General features: G+C 37.6%; 1 protein-coding gene across 1 annotated transcript; it reads left to right on the plus strand.

The window, feature by feature from the left end:
* Positions 1,680–20,084, plus strand: LOC109234217 ((DL)-glycerol-3-phosphatase 2). The gene is made up of 6 exons (XM_019400102.1): positions 1,680–1,929; positions 4,696–4,920; positions 7,491–7,551; positions 7,701–7,848; positions 14,650–14,729; positions 19,774–20,084. Exons 1-6 carry the CDS (start codon positions 1,842–1,844, stop codon positions 19,913–19,915), a joined length of 744 nt encoding a protein of 247 aa, XP_019255647.1. The 5' UTR covers positions 1,680–1,841; the 3' UTR covers positions 19,916–20,084.

Below are 22,396 nucleotides of genomic sequence, written 5' to 3' on the forward strand. Positions count from 1 at the left end.
GGTTTCGGTTTGACTTTCTTTAGTTAAAACCAAACCAAACCAATTATGGTCGGGTTTTTTTCTCGAACACCAAACCAAATCAAACCAAACCATAGTCGGGTTTTTTTTCTTGGTTTGACTCGGATTATCGGGTTGGTGCGGTTTGTCGGTTTCCTTTGTACACCCCTACCTCCTACCCCTAAGCCACTAAATACGCTATTCAGTTACACTATTTTCTTTCTCTGTCTACTTTGATACATGCCATTCTCTTCCCCCATTCCCTGAAAACACGATGCTCAATCTCAAAATTCCTCTCACCCACATCACCTACCATTAGTCACCCTTCCCAAATTTCAATTTGTCCAGAACCCACGCTCTCTTCTCTCTACTTCACTAGGGTTTCGATACACAGTTCCTATTTTTCCACTCACTCAGAATCATTTCGATCCAGTAGTATTCCATCTAGGGTTTCGTCAATCTTGATCCAAAAATGGCATCTTCAGCGGCAGTTTCGGCGCCCCTTGCTGCTCCTTCATCTAAAACCGAGACAAATTCCTCTCACCCATCTCAAAATTTCGGTTAATATATTTCAATGTATTTTCAACGTATCACGCTGTATTTACATGTATTTCATTGTATTCATTATATTTTTTTCATTGTAATTCAATGTATCTCGCTGTATTCCATGTATTTCATTGTATTCACTGTCTTTTTTTTTCATTGTATTTAAATGTATCCCGCTGTATTCTATGTATTTTATTGCATTCACTGTCTCGCTATATGCCATGAATGTATTCATATTTTTTTTAATTAATATAATTTATGTATTTAGATGTATTATATAATTTCTCTGAAGATTGTTATGTTTTTGGGGTATTTTTTGGTTGAGAATCTTTTTTATAACTGAAAATACAAAATTTGTGTGTTATGTTGAGTTTGTTGAGTTATATTAGGAGTCTATTATGTTAATTGATTCACTTTCCGTTTAAAAACAGTGTAATCCCCTATTTCACGCCGTGAATACAGTCGAATACAATAATCTGTCCAGCTGTAATCCCGTGTTTCACGCCATGAATAGAGTCGAATACACTCGAATACAACAACCGATTAGCTGGACTTCCCCGATTCACATATTTTTGCTACTGTATTCATGAATACAATAGCTTAAATACATCTAATACATCTTATGACAACAGAAAACGTATCTACAATCCATAATATAGCAATTGTATCTATAGATAGCTAATTACCACTAAAAGATAGTGCTTTATGAAAATTTCTCTATATTTTTTGCCTACTTACTAAATATTTATTTTTCAGAAAATAAAAAATATTTTCATTTCCTACCAAACAAACCCTATAAAGGAATAAATACTTGTTTATAAGTTGCAACTTCTAACGTTTGGACATAGATTTGATTGAAACTTGGAAAAAGAGTTTTTAAAATTATGTTGAAAAATATTTTTTAGAAGTTGAAGTTGTGTTTGGACATGTATTTTATTTGACAAAAGTTGAAGTTTTGTGAGTAGAAGAAAATTTTTTTGCTCAAAAACTGCCCTAAACCAATTTTTGGGAACTTGAATCTTTTTTATAATTTTTTTTATTTTTAAAACTGAATACCATGAATAAATAATATTTTTAATTTTTTAATATGGCCAAACGAGAGAGAATTTTTAAATCTTTTCCTGGGACGTCAACTAAATATTGTTCAACCAGCTAATACGCTAAAAACTCAATTAAACCCATCAGTACTGCTTTAGTGCATTTTCTTCAAATTAAGCCGAGAGGCTAACCAAAAATAAGCTTACAGATCCGGTTGCAGGTTGTTGTGGGCTTCTAGAAGCTTAAAAGTTGTTCAAAAAATGGCAAATCAGGGCAGCAGTGATGCTTCATCTGCAAGAAAAGCCTCAACCACTCACGTAATCTTTGACATGGACGGCCTTCTTCTAGGTATATATGTGTATATATCATTCTGTATAAGATCTTTCCTACTAGATTTACTATAGTTCCATTCTATTTTGCAAATCTGGATGACTTAAGAATGCAATGCCCACTGTTTCTTGACCCAATTGCCCATTTTGCCAATAACTGGTAATGTGCTTGTGGGAATTTCCTATAAGTAGTTTTTCAAGGGTTGGTATACCCTTGGTATGCAATCGTTTGCTTAAATTGTCTGTTCTTTGGATGTCGTAAAATTTGTGATCATTGGGGATGTGATTATTACTATAGGCCCTTGTGGTCCGGCCCTTCCCGGACCCCGTGCATAGCGGGAGCTTAGTGCACCAGGCTGCCCTTTTTGGGATGTGAAGTTAAAAATTTGAGTGTGATATGTTCTACCCTTATTTTAAATCATAATCAGTCTTAATCATACTTTCTAATATTGATTTCTGACCACAATCTACATAGGCCCTCTTATTTCTTCCTTTTGTGAGCTCTGGTTATGGAAGATGTTGCATTTAGGATTGGTGCAATTGGTAATGATTTAATGACTTGTAGACACGGCGACGAAGTTGCATTTGTCAGTGAAAGTTAGTGTAAATTTAGTGAACTACAAATGCAAGTTCGTCATTGTCCTAATTGTCATCTATAAGTTGTCAAATCATTTCTAGTTGCATCAATCCCAGATGCAACATCTTCCATAACCAGAGCTCACAAAAGAAAGAGATAGGAGGGTCTTGTATAGAATGAGGTAAAAAATCCATAATAGAGAATATGATTATGATTGAAAAGAAGAGGTTGAATACTGTGCTTTTGATGTTATACCTTGTTAGCTGTGATAGACTCAGGATTTGTAAAAATAGGGTAGGGAAGCTCATCTATTTGACAATACTTAGCGGAACTTCTGAATAAATATCTTAGGGGTTGGAGGGGACAGAAGTAATTCCTTAAGGCGTTTTTAAAAATTTAGAAAAGCTTTTGAAGGGTAAAGTTTCATTCGTGGGAGAATATTGAGCGCATGCGGTGCAACAAAACAATCAGCCGCTGCTTGAGGGCCTTATTTGATTTGGAATTCTGAAGTTGGCCTTTCTTATTGATACCACAAGTTGTCAATGATAAGTGATATGTGAACAACTCTACAATATCTAGTCTCTTTAAGTGAAACCTTGTGACCATTAGGCCATTTCTTATGCAGAGAAGATTAGTCAAGATTTATTACTACTTTTCTCTCTAGGTAAATTTACCGACAAGAGTGGGTTGCTGTAGTGGTGAGCACCCTCCATTTCCAACCAAGAGGTTGTGAGTTCGAGTCACCCCAAGAGCAAGGTGGGGAGTTCTTAGAGGGACGGATGCCGAGGGTCTATCGGAAACAGTCTCTCTACCCCAGAGTAGGGGTAAGGTCTGCGTACACACTACCCTCCCCAGACCCCACTAGTAGGATATATTTGGTTGTTGTTGTTATTGTTGTTGTTGTTTTCTATAGGTAAATTAAGCCACTAAACATTCTAATGGAGATGGTATAATAAGTGTGTTCCTCAAGCATGTATAGGAATTTGTATTTCTATGTCTTTCTGATGTAACATCACATATCTGGCACGTAAGTTACTCAAGACCTATGTTGTGGGGACTCTCCAAAGTGTTGCCGTACCCGTGTCAGATCCTTAAAAAATGCACTACCATTGGAGGATCCGACACGCACCCGGCGACATTTTCGGAGAGTCCAAGCAACATAGCTCAAGACTAAGACATTTCTCACCTATCAAAGAAAACAAAATGGCCTTTCTAGCTCTTTGATTATATTTCCCCCTAATTAAAAGGAATGAAGAGTAAATTACCGAGCTTTGGTGGTTCTGAGAGCATGCTACCATTGCAGAAAAAGACTTGCTTTCTTTGTTTTAATGACATATTACTCACTGCCTATACGCTGGTATGATTCTTATTTCACTAGAAACCTTACACTGGTGTGCATCTGTAGTGGAGACATTAGCAACAGGATAGTTAGAGAAAGTCTCCTCTACCATGCATTATTTTATCTTCTACTTTTCTTAGAGGTGTACAATCTCATGAAGTGAGGATTGCACAGGACCATATAAGGTGAGCAAATATTCCACATCCCAACGATATGGGACAACTCAACAAACTCTTATACGCTAGAAAGCTTGTTGCGCTTTGAGATTTATAAATGTCAAAAAGAATTTAGTTCCCTCTTTGTCAACCAAAGAAAAAAATCTAGTCTCCCGTTCTCTCAGTGCAACAGTAAGATTGATGTTTATTTCTTATAGGTGATCTTGAAGTTTAGAAAAAGGATCCATGTACCGTTTCATTTGATTTTTAGTGAGGTCATTTACTTTTTCAATCCAAGAGTTTGTTATTTTGGGTTTTCTTTTGTTACCCAGGTTATATAACTTAAATAACCATAGAACAAATTTACACAGCCAAATCTGTTATGCCCCTTGGGTATATGTATGTGGTTTAACCACAACGGACATTGCATGGCTTTTTATTTGATTTGGATTTAATGTTTTTTACATCATGTGATATATTAGGACACTCCAGTCTGTTTCTTTGAAAAAAAGAGAGCTTCTAAATAATGGGAAGAATGGGTGAGGATAGATTGTTAACTTGGGGGATCCAAGGGGAGATTGATATACCAGGCTTTTCCTGTTTGTTGGATTCTATTGGAAAGAAACAAGGAAATCTTTGTGTAGTTGAATAGTTGCTACTTGAATTCAAGTCTTGGTTGACTAGCTTATGTGTTGCTTTTCTTTTGTGTATCAGACACAGAGAAATTCTATACGGAGGTCCAGGAGATTATACTTGCTAGGTATAATAAGACTTTTGATTGGTCACTCAAGGCAAAGATGATGGGGAAGAAGGCGATAGAGGCTGCCAGGGTCTTTGTTGAAGAGACAGGAATAAGTGATTCACTTACAGCTGAAGATTTTCTTGTAGAAAGAGAGGAAATGTTGCAGAAAATGTTCCCCACAAGTGACCTCATGCCAGGTACAAGTTTAAGCACTAGTGGCAGATTCTTCTTCTTTATTCCTTTCTCAAGTTTCAGGTTTCTCACCCTTCCTCAGTGTTCTACATAAGAGTAGCAGACGTTTATGGGATTGGTTATTTGTCTTAAAATGGCATGGAGTAGCCACCTTCCTTTTTGACCTAGTTCCCTTTGATGGTCCCTTCTGCAAATTTTCTCTGCAAAGTTACTTTTGAGTTTAGCTTCAGTAATCATCGTTTTGTTTCTTCTGACTGTTACATCATTCCTTCATTTTTATCTATCTATTGATTTTCCAATAACCCCTTCCGTCATGAGATGTGACTGAAAGAGCCATTTTTCTTTTTAGTTACTAAAGAAATCTTCTGTTTCCAGAAAACTCTGGGTTTCCTCCTAGTTCTTCTCACATTTAGTTTTCCATTTTCTCAACCAGTATATGGCACAAATTTCAGGTTTTAGCTTCAGGTGAAAACCGTGTGAATGTATTTTTTATCTTTTAGCATGAAAAAGATACTTTGAAGTGATAGTTAGAACTGTCGAGGTGTGCGCAAGCTAGACTGGACACCACCGTTATATAAAAGAAGTTGATCCAAACGATGTGAAATTAAGTTTTGAATTGTGCTAAATAGACAAGTAGGGACAGGTGGAAATTTTTTGTATTATATCTGGTGTTCCCTTCAATATTCAAGTCGGATTTTAAACTTCCTATTTGTGAAATTTGTGAAAGAGAAAAGGCAGGGGGTCGCGTTCTCACGAATCTCTCTTGAAACAAGACGAGATCTTCTGGTTTAATGCTTATTTTTGTGAAAGGTAAAAGGCTGTGTTGAAGCCGTATATACAGAGCAAAAAGATCATCAAAAAGAGACCCTAAAAGGTCTTACAAGGATCCAATGATATCTGCTAAAGCCTCTACATCTTCCAGAAGTTCTTCTTTACACCAAAAATAAAATGGCATCATACAGTTCATCTTAACTTTCTGTAAAGGGCTGCATTTCCTTCAAAACACCTAAGTTCCTTTCCATCCATACTGTCCACCATACCCATGCTGGAATTGAGCTCCATCTTCTCTTATGCTTCACTGTACCTCCCATATTGTTTCAACATTTTTGCAGATCTCCTGTGGACTTAGGCATAACCCACTTAATTCTTTTCATACTGAGAAACAATTGCCACAGCTAGTCAGTGAGTCGACAGTGAATGAAAAGGTGGTTGATGGTCTCAGACTCCTTCCCACATACAAAAGCATCTAGAGCATAACTTGAAGCCCTTTCTCTTCAAGTTTTCTTGAGTCAGACATGCCGTCTTAGAAACTAACCATACAAAGCAAGCTACTTTATAGCAATCAACTTTATCCAAGTTTTGCTAAGGGAATAACCAGTTCTTAAGGATGAGACACCCATATTGCCTGAACATACAAGCTGCTAATGGGGTTTCAATCCTTTCTCTTTATCTCTATCTTTGCCGGCTAATGGGGCCTAACTTATATGATATTTCACGATGAACTTCTACCAATAGGGGATAACTTTAGCTGAGTTTAATATTCTGGAGAGGCTGTGCTTTACTTGATGGAAATAGCTCTGCATTTCTTTTCATCACCCAAAAGAAGCGGGTAATATGCAGGGATAGGTAACCGTAGATGCCAAATAAAAGCTTCCCTTATAACATTTTTGCTTTATTTTGCATTTCAAAGCCTTGGAACTGTCGCCAGAGGATGGCCTAGTGGTTGGGAGCTGGAGTAACAACCTTGATCAATTATATTCGAATCTCAGCAGAGGCGACCCTGGATGAAACTTCCAATTTGCCTAAAGTCTTGGTGGCTAGAGCTATCTGGTACATGTGCTAGTTGGAGATGATAGGTACTGGATTGATTTAGTGGAGGTGCATGCAAGCTGCCCTCGATACCACTATTATCAAAAAAAATTATAAAAGAAAATTCTATATTTAAGTGAAATTGAGCATATGATTTCCTAGTTATTCAAGGAAAAGGCTTCTGTTACCCTCTTGTAGTACACTCTTCAAAGTTAGAACATTTCTGCCAGCATGAGAAATGATTTGCAGTGGTTTCTTTCTGCTCCAACCATCACAATGGCAAATGGTTAGTTTGACTATTCATTTTGTGTATTGTGCATCTGTTAACTCCTTCCAAAAAATTCACCATTTGTAGAGGTCCCTATGTAAAATGTAGAAAGCACTGTCTGCGTGGGACAAATTAAGTAATTCAATCTTATCAAAAGGATTGAAATTAAACATTTATAGCTTGTGTGAGTAAAGCTGCATAGCAACTTGAGAATTGCTTGGAAGAATTACACCCATGATCTTAAATCTGATTCCTTATCTCCTTTCTTGTAAATCTTGTCCAACATCCTCTAGGATAATAGTTTTTTCAAGTTCCTTGTGTCTAGTAATGTAATTTTAGAACAGTTATCTCTGAAGTAGAGTGGCTATCAAGTATGAAACTTGACTTGCATATACATTGTACATACTGTTTATTTCAGTCTTTTGATTTTGTTTAATGCAAAATTAGATTAGTATACACGAGTCTCTTTGCATCTTTTAACGTTTTGTCCTGTTACAGGGTCCAGCCGCCTGATTCATCACCTTCATGCAAATGGAATACCAATTTGTGTTGCTACGGGGTATGACATCTTCTTTTGGTTTTGTTCTTTAGAAAGTTTAATGTTGGTGGCGCAATTAGTATAGCAAGTAGCCTTACATTCTGCATAAGCTAAAATAATGTTTTAAGAAGTAAGATGCAATAAGTGAACTAATATAAATGCATTTTCAGTACACACACACGGCATTTTGACTTGAAAACTCAAAGACATGGTGAACTTTTTTCACTGATGCATCATATCGTTCGCGGTGATGATCCAGAAGTTAAACAAGGAAAGCCATCACCTGATATATTCCTTGCAGCTGCAAACAGATTTGAGGTAGTTTTCTGATTAACTTTGATGTATTTTTATTTCTCAGAGGACTATTGTTTTAAAAAAATATTGCTTTTCCTGTAGATTGACATAACGGAAAAGGGCCAGATTTGCCCCTCTACCATAGCAAATAAGCTATATTTACCATCTGTTTCAGTTTCATAACAAAGATACACTTACTGTTATACTTTTGAGTTTATTTTACCCCTTATCCGTTAAATCCCACTTCTAAACTTGAAAATAACACGTGGCAAGCCCTGATTGAACTAAAATAATCCGCCCCACTTTTAATTAGAGGGAAAAGGTCCAAATTTACCCCTCTACTTTCGGATGTTGTCTACATTTAACCTCCGTTATACTATTCGGCTAAATTTACCCTTACCGTTATACTATTCTGCCAAATTTACCCTTACCATGTGTAAGCTTTTAAAAATTACCCCTTAGTCCGTTAAGTAACCCAAAATCTCCCATATCCCTTTTATTTAAATCACTTGTTCTTCATCTTGATCCACTAAAGGGCAGCCCGGTGCACTAAGCTCCCGCTATGTGCGGGGTCCGGGGAAGAGACCGGACCACAAGGGTCTATTGTACGCAGCCTTACCCTGCATTTCTCCAAGAGGCTGTTTTCACGGCTTGGACCCGTGACCTCCTGGTCACATGGCAGCAACTTTACCAGTTACGCCAAGGCTCCCCTTCTTCATCTTGATCCACTATTTTCAGAAATATTATTAATGTGAATGCTAAAGGTATTCAACTACACAAATTATTCATGGATGTTTTTAGTTACCATCACACCCACTTCCCTTCTTGTGATAATGATTTTGGAACTGATTTAAAATTTTTATAATTTTTCTACCATATACACACAACAAATTTCTATGGGTCCATTATTATGTATTATATGCGACTGCTCATCATGTATGTACGTGTATATTCGAATATATTTTGTAATTGTCTAGTTAGTATAGAGTTCGGTCGATTAACTTTAGAGTGCACAACGCATAGGCATTTGATTAAAGCAAAGTTGAATTCGGCAATGCAAAATCTCCATGGAACTTCAACTTCTATCACTAATACTTGCAAAGTCTTCATACCTTTGGTGGAACGAATTCATTAAAGCTGGGGTGTTGTAAATACTTTGAAATTTAGACAAGCTACCTAATTTAGATTCTTCAATTTACTATACTTTGTTTACTAACCGCTGCATTATTTTAATATTTCTTTCTCTTATTTCTTTTTTCCAATTAAGAAAGCAGGTAAATGCCAACTATTTTGAAAATAGTGGATCAAGAAGAATAAGTGACTTAACTAAAATGATTTGGAAGATTCTGGGTCGCATGACGGACTGAGGAGTAATTTTTAAAAGTTTGTTGATGGTAGGGGTAAATTTGGCCGGATAGTATAACGGAGGTTAAATGTAGATAATATTCAAAAGTAGAGGGTTAAATTTGAACCTTTTCCCTTAATTAAATCCAAACCGACCCAACTTATTTACTTACCCATCTGAACCCCCCTAAATCCCCTCATTCCCTCATTCTCAGTCTAAATAGACCAACCCTCAATCAGGGCCCACGGAAGGGAATTGCAGGCATCAGCCATCAAATTATTATGTGACATGTCAAAAAGTAGCAAAATTGGTTCCTTCATTGTACCTTCGGATTTGTTTCCCGAGTTGGTTCCTTTTCTTGAGGATAGAGCTCTTGAAAGAGATTGTGTTATTATTTTGCAAAACTTATGCATCAATGAAGATGCTAGAATTGCGATAGCTGAAATGGATGGATGCATTGCCTCACTTGTTAAACTTCTCTAACGTTACAATCGCAATGACCAGGAGCATGCAGTGGCTTTTCTTCTTTCTTTATGCTCTCAAAAGGTTCAATATTGTCAACCGGTGATGGATGAATGAGTCATCCCTGAACTTGTCACTGTACCTATTAATGGAAACAACAAAGCAAAGGCAATGGCTTTGGAGTTGCTAAGAGTGCTGAGGGGTGAAGGCAGAGAATCAGAGAATGAGGGCATTTAGGGGGATTCGAATGGGTGGGTAAATAAGCTGGGTCGGGTTGGGTTTAGTTAAAAGTGGAGCGGATTATTTTAGTTCAATCAGGGCTTGCCACATGTTATTTTCAAGTTTAGAAGAGGGATTCAACGGATAAGGGGTAAAATAAACTCAAAAGTATAACAATAAGTGTATCATTATGAAACTGAAACGGAGGGTATAGCTTATTTTCGATAGTAGAGGGACAAATGTGGCCCTTTTCCGTTGACATAATCTGAGAGATCTCATAGCTATGACACTAATCTAAGCTCTGGGTCAATCTTGTAGTACACAAACCTTGTCTAACCGATAATTTACCTACTAAACTTTTCAAATGTACGTGTTACCGTTGGCTTAGTTCTTATATCAAGCTTCATCATAATCTAATTCTTTCGAGATTTAAATTTTACTCTGTAATCTATTCGCACTGACACTATGATCAACACATTATCATCTTTAATTGCTAGCTCCCAACTAAAAATGTAAAGACTATAATTTATCTTAGGATGTAGCATTGTGACAAATTATCTCCATCACTTTTAATGTACTTGTGAGAAAACACAGGAGAAAATATTATTGATATTCTATTAAGTGTTTTATAATAGCCCTATTTATAGCCGGTGCATCCACATCATGTACCGAGCTTGTTACATATGTAACTAATACGAGGACCGGTGAGAGACTTGGTGAAAATATCTGCAAGTTGATTATTCGACTTCACAAACTTTGTAGCAATATGTCAGAGAGTGTCTTTTCTATGACGAAGTGATAGTCAATCTCAATGTATTTAGTTCTCTCATGGAACACCGGATTTTATGCAATATGAAGGACATCTTGATTATCAGTTTATCACACACAAGTTCCATCTGGCCGATCTCACCAAATTTCAACTCCTGGAGCAATTGTTTGATCCAAACTAGCTCACATGTTGCCATAGCCATTGCTTGATCTTCTGCTTCCGCACTAGACCGAGCAACCACGTTCTGTTACTTGATCTTCCAAAAGACCAAATTTACCTCCTACTAAAAAACAATATCCATACGTAGAACGTGTATCATAAGGTGATCCTGCCCAATCAGCATCTGAATATCCAACGATCTGCTTGTGGCCTCGATTCTCAAATAATAATCCTTTGGCTGGAGCTGATTTTATATGCCGAAGAATGCAGACAATTACATACCAATGACTATCACAGGGAGAATCCATAAACTGACTCACAACACTCACAGGTAAGGAAATGTTAGCTCTAGTCAGTTTGAGGCAATTTAATTTACCAACCAGATGCCTATATCTTGCAGGATCACTAAATGGCTCCCCTTGTCCAGGCAGAAGTTTAGAATTCGGACAGGTCTACAACCCGTCATTCCTGTCTCCTCAAGAATGTCTAAGGCATATTTCCGTCGTGAGATCGCAATACCTGAGCTAGACCGAGCGACCTCAATACCCAGAAAGTAATTTAATCTGCCCAGATCCTTAGTTTGAAAGTGCTGAAAGAGATTGTTGCTTCAACTTAGTAGTACCATCCTGATCATTGCCGGTAATACCAATATTGTCAATATAAACCACTAGATAAATATAGAGATTTGAAGCAGAATGCCGATAAAACACATAGTGATCAGCTTCACTACGAGTGATGCCAAACTCCTTGAGTAATTGTGCAGAACTTAGCAAACCAGGCTCGAGGAGACTGTTTAGACCATAGAGTGAATGACGCAACCGACATACAAGGCTGCTAGACCCCCCCCCCCCCTAGCAACAAAACCAGGTGGTTGCTCCATATAAACTTCATCCCCAAGGTCAGCGTGAAGAAAAACATTCTTAATGTCCAACTGATAGAGAGGCCAATGGCGAGCAACAACCATGGATATAAAAAGGCGGACTGATACTATTTTATCCACGGGAGAGAGAGTATCATTGTAATCGGCCTAAATATTTGAGTATACCCTTTGACAACAAGACGGACATTAAGTCGATCAACACTGGCCATCTGGACCAACTTTGACTGCATATACCTAACGATAACCAACGGTAGATTTACCTGAAGAAAGAGGAACAAGCTCCCTCGTATATGAAACAGACATCTTGTTAATCATAGCTTGTCGCCATTCTGGATGAGATAGTGCTTCACCTTTAGACTTAGGGATGGAAACAGAGGACAAAGACGATACAAACGCATAACGGGGTGATGAAAGACAATGATAACTTAAACCGATATAATAGGGATTAAGATTAAATGTGGAACGTATACCTTTTCGAAGTGCAATCGGTGGACTAGGAGGAGACAAGTCCGAGTAGGAGCAGGGTAAGGTGCAGGACGTGAATCAGCGGGGCGTGATTTTGGACGAGGATGACGGTGATAAGTCAAGAGTGGTGTTCTTGCAACTGGGATATTGGAGAAGCAACAGTAGACTCCTTAAAAGTCGGTATGGGTAAGACTTCAGTGATTGGGGATATTGGAGAAGCAATAGTAGACTACTCAAAAGTAGGTATAGGTAAGACCTCAGATATATCAATATGATCAGAAGAGGTAAAGAAAGGACGAGACTCAGAAAATGTGACATCAGCTGACATAAGAGCACGAGGAGCTAACTTATCTTTCTCAGGGGCTAAGTTATGAACGAAATATGTGCTCCCAAACACACGAGGGGGAAGAGAGTATAAAGGTGACTCGGGGAACAATACTGAATATGAGACTTGATTCTGAGTAGGAGATGAAGACATCCGATTAATCAAGTAACAAGCTGTGAGAACTGCACGTCCCAAAAATGCAACGGAACATAGGACTGAATGAGAAGTGTGCGAGCAGTCTCAATGAGGTTCCTATTCTTTCTCTCTGCAATCCCATTCTGCTGAGGAGTATAAGGACAAGATGTCTGATGAAAAATTCCTTGAGATGTCATAAATTGCTGAAACTGAGAAGACAAATATTCTAAGGTTATCTCTGCTAGCATACTAGCCTGTTTGGCCAAGCTTAAAAAATAGCTTATTTTGAGAAGCGTTTTTTTCCAAAAGTGCTTTTCTCAAAAGTACTTTTGATGAAAATCAGTTTGTGTTTGGTTAGTTGATTTGAAAAGCACTTCTGAGCAGCAATTAGTGTTTGACCAACAACAACAACATACCTAGTATTACCCCACACCGTGGGGTTTGGGAGGGTAGTGTGTACGCAGACCTTACCCCTACCTAGTGTTTGACCAAGCTTTAAAAAAGTACTTCTAAGTGTATTTTTCTAAAAAAATATTTTTAAAAAAAGTGCTTTTAGACAGAAGCTACTTTTTTCTGCTTCTCCAATATTGTTTCTGTTTCTATCCAAAACCATTTTTTTTCGTTCTAAAAGCTTGGCCAAGCACTTCAACTTTGAAAAAAAAACACTTCTTTTGAAAAAAAAGGCTATTCATGTAGAAGAAGATTCTTGATCACGCCCAACTATGCCTTATAAAAAGGACTAAGCGGTCGTTGCAAATATAATCCGGTTTACAAGTCCGGAGTCGAATCCCATAGAGAATTAAGACTTAGCTACAGTTGTTGACTATCACTAAGAAGATAAGTTCGAACAATTCCTAAGTTATAAATATTAAGATTCTTATATCTAATTAACTAAATAATTAAAGTAGTAGATTAACAACTAAAGATACTACGGGTTGGAGAAAAGATTAAGGAGGTCTAGGATTATGATTTCCAATTGTCGGAATCCTTTCCACTACGTTTCCTATAAATTTGCCTAAGTATTCTCTACCGATCATGAGTGCTCTGAGTGTTGTAATTCTCTCCCGAGTAACTACCACATTTACTAGACATATTCTCCCGAATTACGCTAGCTGGCATTAAGTGCGGCTCACTCGGATCGTACCAAGGTTTCGTTATCCCTAATCCCACCTTTAAATCCTCCGTATTGGTCCCTCATATACGTTAGGAGTGATGTTGTTCAACAATTACCTAAATATGCACTCTCTCCCGAGTAATACACACTAAATAGGCACAGTCGATTGAGAGCTCTTCAACCAACCACAATATAAACGTAGTTGAACAAATAGAGAAAAAGCTACAACAAATCTATGTTAGCGTAACAGGAAAATCATCCTCCAATATGTTCCATCAAAACCCTAGATAACAAATTAGCTATTCATAATAGTATGCAAAACTACAATACTAGAATTCATAACCAATAATGTAAATAGGAAGAAGGAAGTGAAAAACTCATCGAAGAATTCTCCGCCTGCTCCTAGTGTGTTCTTGCTTCCTTAGGTCGAAAGTGTGTCAAAAGTCGGTCTCTTCTCGGTCTCCACGGCGGCTCTGTGCTCTCCCTAGGTCTAAAGTGTGTCAAAAGTGGCGTTTTTAGGTCTATTTATATGTGTAGGAGCAAAAAATGGGCCCCATTATGGTATAGTATGTTTATATAGTTCTCTTTTTAGGAAGTCCACTATTTTGGGATGAACTAAAATTAGAAGGTGGGTGCTCAATTTGAAGCAGAAAGAGTACAACATCTAAAAGATTCATGATGGAAACTAGTACGTTTGACTACAAAAAAGCAACTTTAATTTGTTCCCTGGATTAGACAAAAGACTACTTTTTTTGATTGTACAAGCTTTCATGGAATAAAGAATGTAAATTGACACCGATTTGGTTACCAGGGCTGAGGTTGTTAGATTTAATTAGTAAAACTAGAATTGAGTCCTTCAGATAATGGAAAGTTAGAAGTATGGTCGGTATAATTAAAGTCTGATATATCATGGATGCCTATGAGCTGTATATTTAAAGTTTAACATGGACAGGGTGGACCAGTAGATCCACAGAGGATTCTTGTATTTGAAGATGCGCCCTCAGGTGTCCTTGCAGCCAAGAATGCTGGAATGTAAGCCTATCACCCAGAACTTTAATGTTTGCTGATATGTTTTTAATTTTCTTCAGATAGCTTGAAAGAGCTACGCTATTGCTTTTCAGTTAAGTGCTTCAATTAAAATTAAACTTCATTGCACTTCTTCTTTCATGGTTTAAGGAGTTTACTGATACTAACCCCCATGCACTTCCCATTAAATGTTTGCACAAGTGCATTTCTTATATTTTGTCATGTGTATTTTTGCCTTAGTAGCTCTTACTAGGATAGTTTTTCCATTCGACTTATGTACTTGAGATCCTGTACAAAAGGTCTCATGACCCAACTCCCACCGAAGCCGTAACGACGCCTAGCACTACTTGCTAGGCAAGCCATCAGTGACACAAACACAACGAATTTGGATAAACACGGTTTAATAAGCTCAATAATGGAAATATCATGAAATATCTTATGAAAACAACCACAATACTGCTACAACCATCCTAAAGATCTGGTGTCAATGAGTACATGAGCACTACTGAGTATCAAAATACAAGGCCAAATTCTCAATACAACTGTCTGAATTGTAAAACAATAATAATAGAAATAATGAAAGAGAACTACCTCATAGTCTCGCAAAAGCTGGTAGCAACAAAACACTGGAGATAACCTCGTCCGGAAGTATCTGGATTTGCACACGAAGTGCAGAATGTAGTATGAGTACAACCGATCCCATGTACTCAATAAGTAACAACACTAACTTTGGGCTGAAAGCAGTGACGAGCTCAGAAACAACAGCTAGAGACCAATATCAATAATCAGTAATAGTTCAGAAACAGTAGAAGTTGGTAACTCAATGATATTATGTTCAGCTTGATCACATTTCAGAAATTTAGGCATGCTTTCCAAGTATAACAATTTAAGCCCAACGCGGATAAGATACTTCATTTACCGGCTAGCATGAGACAGGTACATCTCTATGCCTACATGTCAAATATACATGTCAAATCAACAATATCACAGTGAAACCATTAAGATTAACCACACATCAACACTTAGCACTGTACGGGCGCGTGGCATAGCTGCCCATCAGCAAGCACGTATATAAAACACTGTGCTTGCGCTCACTGCAGGCATGTCAGACTTCGGAGGGACGGATCTTGCCTAAGCGCTAATCTAACCATATAGCCCAATAGTGAGGCCTGATGCACGCGTCGCCCCAAATCATTAACACGTAGCTCAATATGAGCGTGGCGTACGCGTCACCTCAAAATCAATACCAATCGGCTCTATGGCCCAATCTCAGTCATCAACTGGTCAAGTCTCACTTCACCATATCTCACAGTATTCAATTCAACATTGTTACACATATGAGGCATCAGCAACATGTGAAGAATCAAATAAGAAAGTACCGAGGCAGATATATCATACACGGATATAGCATCATGACTAAGAGCATGTATACAATTAAGGCAAATAACTCAGAAACAGCAAGAATAGCCCTATCGGGTCTCAAACAAATAGCACATAGTCTAGACATGATTTCTAACATAAATCACAACTCAAATGATCATACATGTTTAGAAACATGGGTAGGACGAGGCACGATAGCAAACCAATCCCATAATAGTCTAAAAGCCACCTCAAATCATGAACACACTGGTGCGCACACACACGCCCGTCACCTAGCGCGTACGTCACCCCAATACCTTTCATATAACATAGTTCCCATGGTTAAATACCCTAAAATCCAAGTTTAGATATGTTACTTACCTCAAAACGCAAGACTCAATACTCCAAAAAGCCCTTCCCACGCGAATCGGCCTCTGAACGACTCGAATCTAGTCACAAACAACTTAATATCACAAATAATGCCCTAGGAAATAACTTCGAACAATAAAGTTTCGATCTTCATCAAAATCAAAAAGTCAACCCAAAAAGTCAACTCCAGGCCCGCACCCCGGAACCCGGTCAAACTTACAAATTCTAAACATCCATTCAATTACGAGTTCAACCATTCCAATTTCATCCAATTTCGACCTCAAAATCGTCCTTCAAATCCTTATTTTATACTATAGGAAAGTTTTTACTAAAATCCCCAATTTCTTCACTTTAAGTCACTAATTAAATGCTAAAAATAAAGATGGAATCATGAAATAATAACAAATCCGAGTAAAAAATACTTACCTCAATCCAAATCGTGACAATCCTCTCCAAAATCGCCCAAAATCGAGTTCTCTAACCCAAAGTGTGATATAATAACCATACCCTCGAAATAGGGTATTTAAAACATTCTGCCCAGGCATACCCTTCGCGATCGCGGCCACATCTTCGCGATCGCGAAGAACAAACTTTCCGCTCCTCAAAAGACCCTACGCGAACACGAAGCCAAGGACGCGAACACGAAGCACAACACAACCTGACACTACGCGAATACGGGTATAGCTTCGCGACTGCAAAGGCTTACAACCAGATGCCCCCAGCCAGCCTACCTTCTACGCAAACGCGACGACCGCAACGCGATTGTGAAGGCTACTGCATACCAAACTATCGCGAACGCGATTACCACTTCGCGAACGTGAAGAACAACCCGCCTGCCTTCCAAAAATAAACTACGCGATCGCGACAACCCTTCCGTGATCGCGAAGAAGAAAATCAGACATTAGGATCAGCTATGCCAGAACATGGAGAAATGGTCCGAAACCCATACGAAACACATCCGAGACCCCCCGGACCCCATCCAAACATACCAACATGTCTTAAAACACAATACGAACTTACTCGAAGCCTCAAATCACATCAAAAAATACCAAAACCACGAATCGTACCTCAATTCAAGCCTAATGAAACTAATGAACTTTTAACTTCTAAAACTCATGCCGAACCATATCAAATCAACTCCAAATACCTCAATTTTCGAATTACCTCAAATTTTCCATGCAAGTCCTAAATGACACAGCGAACCTATTCCAACTCTCGAAACCAAAATCCAAACCCGAAATCAACAAAGTCAACTCCCGATCAAACCTCTCAATCTTCCAAACCTTCAACTTTCCAACATCGCCAAAAAACACCAAATCAACTGCGGACTTCCAAATCAACATCCGGACATACGCCTAAGTCCATAATTACCATACAAAACTATTGGAATCATCAAAATACCAGTCCGGAGTCGTCTACACAAAAGTCAAAATCCGGTCAACTCTTTCCACTTAAGCTTCCAACCTTGGGACTAAGTGTCCCAATTCACTCCAACACTTCCCCGAAACCAAACCAACCACCCCGACAAGCCACATAACCACAAAAGAACATAGAAGACGCAATAAATAGGGAAATGGGGCTACAATACACAAAATGACCGTCCGGGTCATTACAAAAGGTTACACTGATTGATTTTATGAGCATGGTCACTCGTCTAAATATATATCTCTCACTAATTTGGCACTGAGATTATGTTTAGTTGATTAACTCATAGAAGGTGTAAATCTCTTGAAGATAACACCTAGTTAAAATTTATCGAGGGAACAATATGATTTTGGTATGGTTCTCCATGTCTGAGCTACGTGCTCAGTATAGCAAACAAGGTTACCTTTTATATATCTTTCTATTGCACTGACGACACTGGTTTCATCTAGCTGCTAGTTTTTGGGATGTCTGACAAGTCAATTTACTTGGTCTCCAAGCCTTCTTTTTTCAGGATCTTGCTTTTTTCTTTCACCTATTGTGAATTGTCTTGACTTTCAAGAAACTCTCTGAACCTATCATGTTTGACGATGCTTCCTCGTGTTATAATTTTGTTTTCTGATTTAAATTCTTTTTCTGCCCCATCACGGTCATCGGATAAGCAAAAAGATTTATATTATTTTTCCGCCCTCAACTGCCTCAGTTGTTTGCTGCTTTACCAGGACCCTGAAATTTCCTCTGACACCCACGCAAACTCCAGTGTTTTACCCATGATGGATAGACAGCAGTCCTTGTTTGCATCCTTAAATATACAGACACAAATATCTGGCTAATAGTGATCACCAGAGTCCTTGTAACATGGTTCCTTTTTGGCGTTTCTCTGGTTTTTGTCTTTTCAAATTAGTTTCTAATGGAGTTTCCTGTTTTATCTATTATAAGGCTATCTTTTTTTTTTCTTGTTTTAATTTGATATATTCAGATGTCTTAAGTGTGGAGTGTTAACCATTTTCATAACCTTTGAACTTTCTCACCTTTGTTTCCTACTATTATTACTGTTGAGTTCCCACATTGGTGGGATGAGGTTTTCGTGGTCTCTTTATATGGCATTGGGCAATTCTCACCACATGAGCTAACTTTCGGGGCTGAGTTAGGTCCAAGGTCCAATTCTTTCACATGGTATCAGAGCCGGGCCTACCCAATTCTTGTTTCATCCGATGTTGGGACCCCATATTATATTGTCCATGCTCCAAATAAGATGTGCTCAACTTCCTTTCACTTTAATTTTTCTTTTATTTTTGCTCCTTTGCTCTTCCATCCTTCCTTTTGTGAAAAAGGTTATGATTACCTTCTGCCAGCTTACCATGTTTTTTTCCAGCAAAAATATGATGAAGCAAAAGGAAAAAAAAGAAGAAAAGAAACTTTTCTCGAAGAAGATGCAAAAAGAGGGGCAGTTATATGCTATGTTGCTCGGACTCTCCGAAAATATGCCGGGTGCGTGTCGGATTCTCCAAAAAGCAGTGTATTTTTGGAGAATCCGACACGGGTGCGGCAGTATTTTGGAGAGTCCGCGCAACATAGGTTATTTGCTATGTTTATCCTTATTTTTCATTCTCACTGACAGAGAAATTCAATTCTGTGTTTGTACAACAAAGCAAAATGCTCCTGCATCTTTTCATTCTGATGCATACCCAAGAATTCATTGAAGATATCTTGTATGCCTCTCTTGCATCTTTAGATGAAGTCACTGATCTTGCTCTTCTCCATAGCACGTTGTTGTCTACTTTGTTCCTGAATTTTTGCCTTGATTATGGAAATGTGTTTTCCACACGAATGTATAAAAGCTCTGCTCATGGTCAGGGTATCATCATCAACTGACGTGGGTTTTATGCACTGCATGCAGGTCAGTGGTTATGGTTCCAGATGCAAGGTTGGACAGTTCATATCATGAAGTTGCTGATCAGGTTTTGAGTTCTTTACTTGATTTCAACCCAGCCGATTGGGGGTTGCCTCCATTTGAAAATTCATCAACCAAACTAGATTAGTTTATTTTGTTCTTGATCCTAAAGTTCCCAAACCCAGCCGTATTATGAGTTCAAAACTCAACTTTTGGGGTTCGCCTCCAGTTTTTAATTACTTGACTCATTATTTTAGATACTGAAGGTCCATTTCTGTTAAAATGAAGAAATTGAAGATTTATTGTATTTCAACTCATGCATGTGTCCATAAATTTTTTTCCTTTGATATCGGCAAACCCCATTTCCCCACCCACAGCAGCCAGTGGCCATTTTCCACTTCGTTCCCTTGGTGGAAGGAACTTCCTACTTCTTTCTTGAAGGTGTAGGGCTCATATTAAATGCACTTGTCCTTCCAACATATGTTATACTTGTTATTTTTTTCTTCTGATAATCGTGGTGTCCAGGAAATTTTAGCCTACCTCCTATCAGCGCAGGTATCGAATAACTTTATCTATAATAGCTTGGACATATGAGAAAAAATCACCAAGCATTTTTACCTCTGCTGAGATTTGAAACTAAGACCACATGGTTCTCAACCCATTTCATTGACCATTATGTTACACCCTTCGGTGCCCTATGTTTTAGTTGTTTAAGATGTAGCGACATTTCTTGGTGCATCTGAAAAACGTGAATTTCTATGTGATTTTAACATAGCTAAGTTGTAGATTAGAGAGGTCCGCACTTTCTTTTAGTCTTTATTGAACTTAACAATAATGATATGCTTTCACATGTCCATATTATATTAAATACACTGGTCATTTCATTACCATAAAAGCTGTTGCTGTGATTAAATCTTCATTTCTCACATTTGTTTTCCACGATTTTTAATTACTTAATATCGCTAATCATTTTATCGGTGGTGAATGGTGATATATCCACTGAAACTTGGACAAATAATTTTTTATTGTCTTGGTAAAACTCATTTTTCATCCACCAAGTTGGTCAGAAATAGTCTAGTCAACTTGTCTAAGAATTTGAAGTTTTCAAATGTGTTAAATGTTCAAGACAATATAATTCAACCATTGTAAAAAAGTTATGGTGCTATACAATTTGTTAGCATTACAATCTTCTTCAGCCGTACAAGCACGTCGGAAACACTGACTTCAACTTTTTTAAGAAACAAAACTATTGGTTTCAATTAGTAACGAAAAGAGCTAGTTAACTATTCATTACCTGTTTGTTTCAATAGGCAACGAAACGAAAGAAATCATAATACGAGAAAAGAAATGAGTGAGAGCAAGTTAGAAGAGTTCTTTTCAATAGTCTATTTATTTTGTCGTCTTAGCTTGGGAACTGTTGATCCTTGCCAGAGTAATAAAATTCCAAACTTTTTGTACCTGGTGTGTCCTATCATTCTTGGCTAAAGCACAGTTAATGCTCAATTAATGCTCGCTTTTCTACTTTAAAAAGTTTAGAAAATAATGGAATGAGATTTGCTGTAATTTGCATTTGTCCTTCTAATGCTTCTCAAAATCTGATGATTGTATAAAACCAAAGTTGACAAAGTTGCTATTTTCATTTATAAAGTGCTATACAAATTTTAAATTGTACTTCACAAGTAACTTCCAACAAGTTTATAAATGCGATTGTCATATATCCAGCTATCCTTCATGAAAATCTGTTCGATCACCAAAAACCATTGGTTTAAATTACCAAAGACATCTTAAATTTAACCCAAAAAGCATGTCACATCATTTTGTATTTCTTATAACTTCTTTAGGTTACATAGAAACTTTCAGAAAGGGGAAAAAAAAAAAAAAACAAGAACTACGTTCATTTGTATACATCTCCTATATTTGGTATTGCAACTAAACCTTTACATTTAGCCACGTCTTTACCACGAAAAGTAAAGGGACTACCATTACAAACCTAATTCACCTCCTTTATGCTCAACCACCAGGTCAAGCCTATCAGATGTATAGAACCTAAATCCGAATACTTTCTGAGCTGATCAATGATTTAAGTCAATATTGTTGTTCCTTACAATGCAAGTAGAAACATCTAGAATGTGTTTGGTACGAAAAAAAATATTTATCAACAATAATAACAATAACATACCAACTATAATTCCACATAGTGGAGTTTGGGGAGGATAGTGTATACGCAAACCTTACCCCTACCTTGTGGAGATAGAGAGACTGTTTCTATGGAAATATTTACCATGAAAAATATTTTTGTTACCCTTAAAAATGGATAACAATTGGATTTATACGCGGTTTTAAGGATATGTGGATTAATTCAATACAAGTGATCAATAATGTTAGATAAGCGAACTAAAGATAAAATAAATAACCAAACCAGTTGTGATGTTAAGTCCGAGCTCGGATATGAGCTTAACAATTATTCTGTCCTCTATTTGGAGCCAAATATATATGAAGAACTGTGAGCAAAAATAAGAACTTTTGAATAACTTAGAAGCAGAAAAAGCAAGTTTATATTGCCTTGATATGCGTGTTACAGTGTCCCTATTAAATAAAACTACCCTCTTTATATAATAGGAGAGTTTCA

The sequence above is a fragment of the Nicotiana attenuata genome, chromosome 11 (assembly GCF_001879085.1).
Source record: "Nicotiana attenuata strain UT chromosome 11, NIATTr2, whole genome shotgun sequence".
Lineage (NCBI taxonomy): Eukaryota > Viridiplantae > Streptophyta > Magnoliopsida > Solanales > Solanaceae > Nicotiana > Nicotiana attenuata.

Coding starts and splice junctions, on each gene's coding strand:
- LOC109234217 (XM_019400102.1), top strand. CDS start 1,842: ATGGCAAATCAGGGCAGCAGTGATGCTTCATCTGCAAGAAAAGCCTCA. Junction 4,921..7,490: donor CACAAGTGACCTCATGCCAG/GTACAAGTTTAA, acceptor GTCCTGTTACAG/GGTCCAGCCGCCTGATTCAT. Junction 7,552..7,700: donor CCAATTTGTGTTGCTACGGG/GTATGACATCTT, acceptor ATGCATTTTCAG/TACACACACACGGCATTTTG.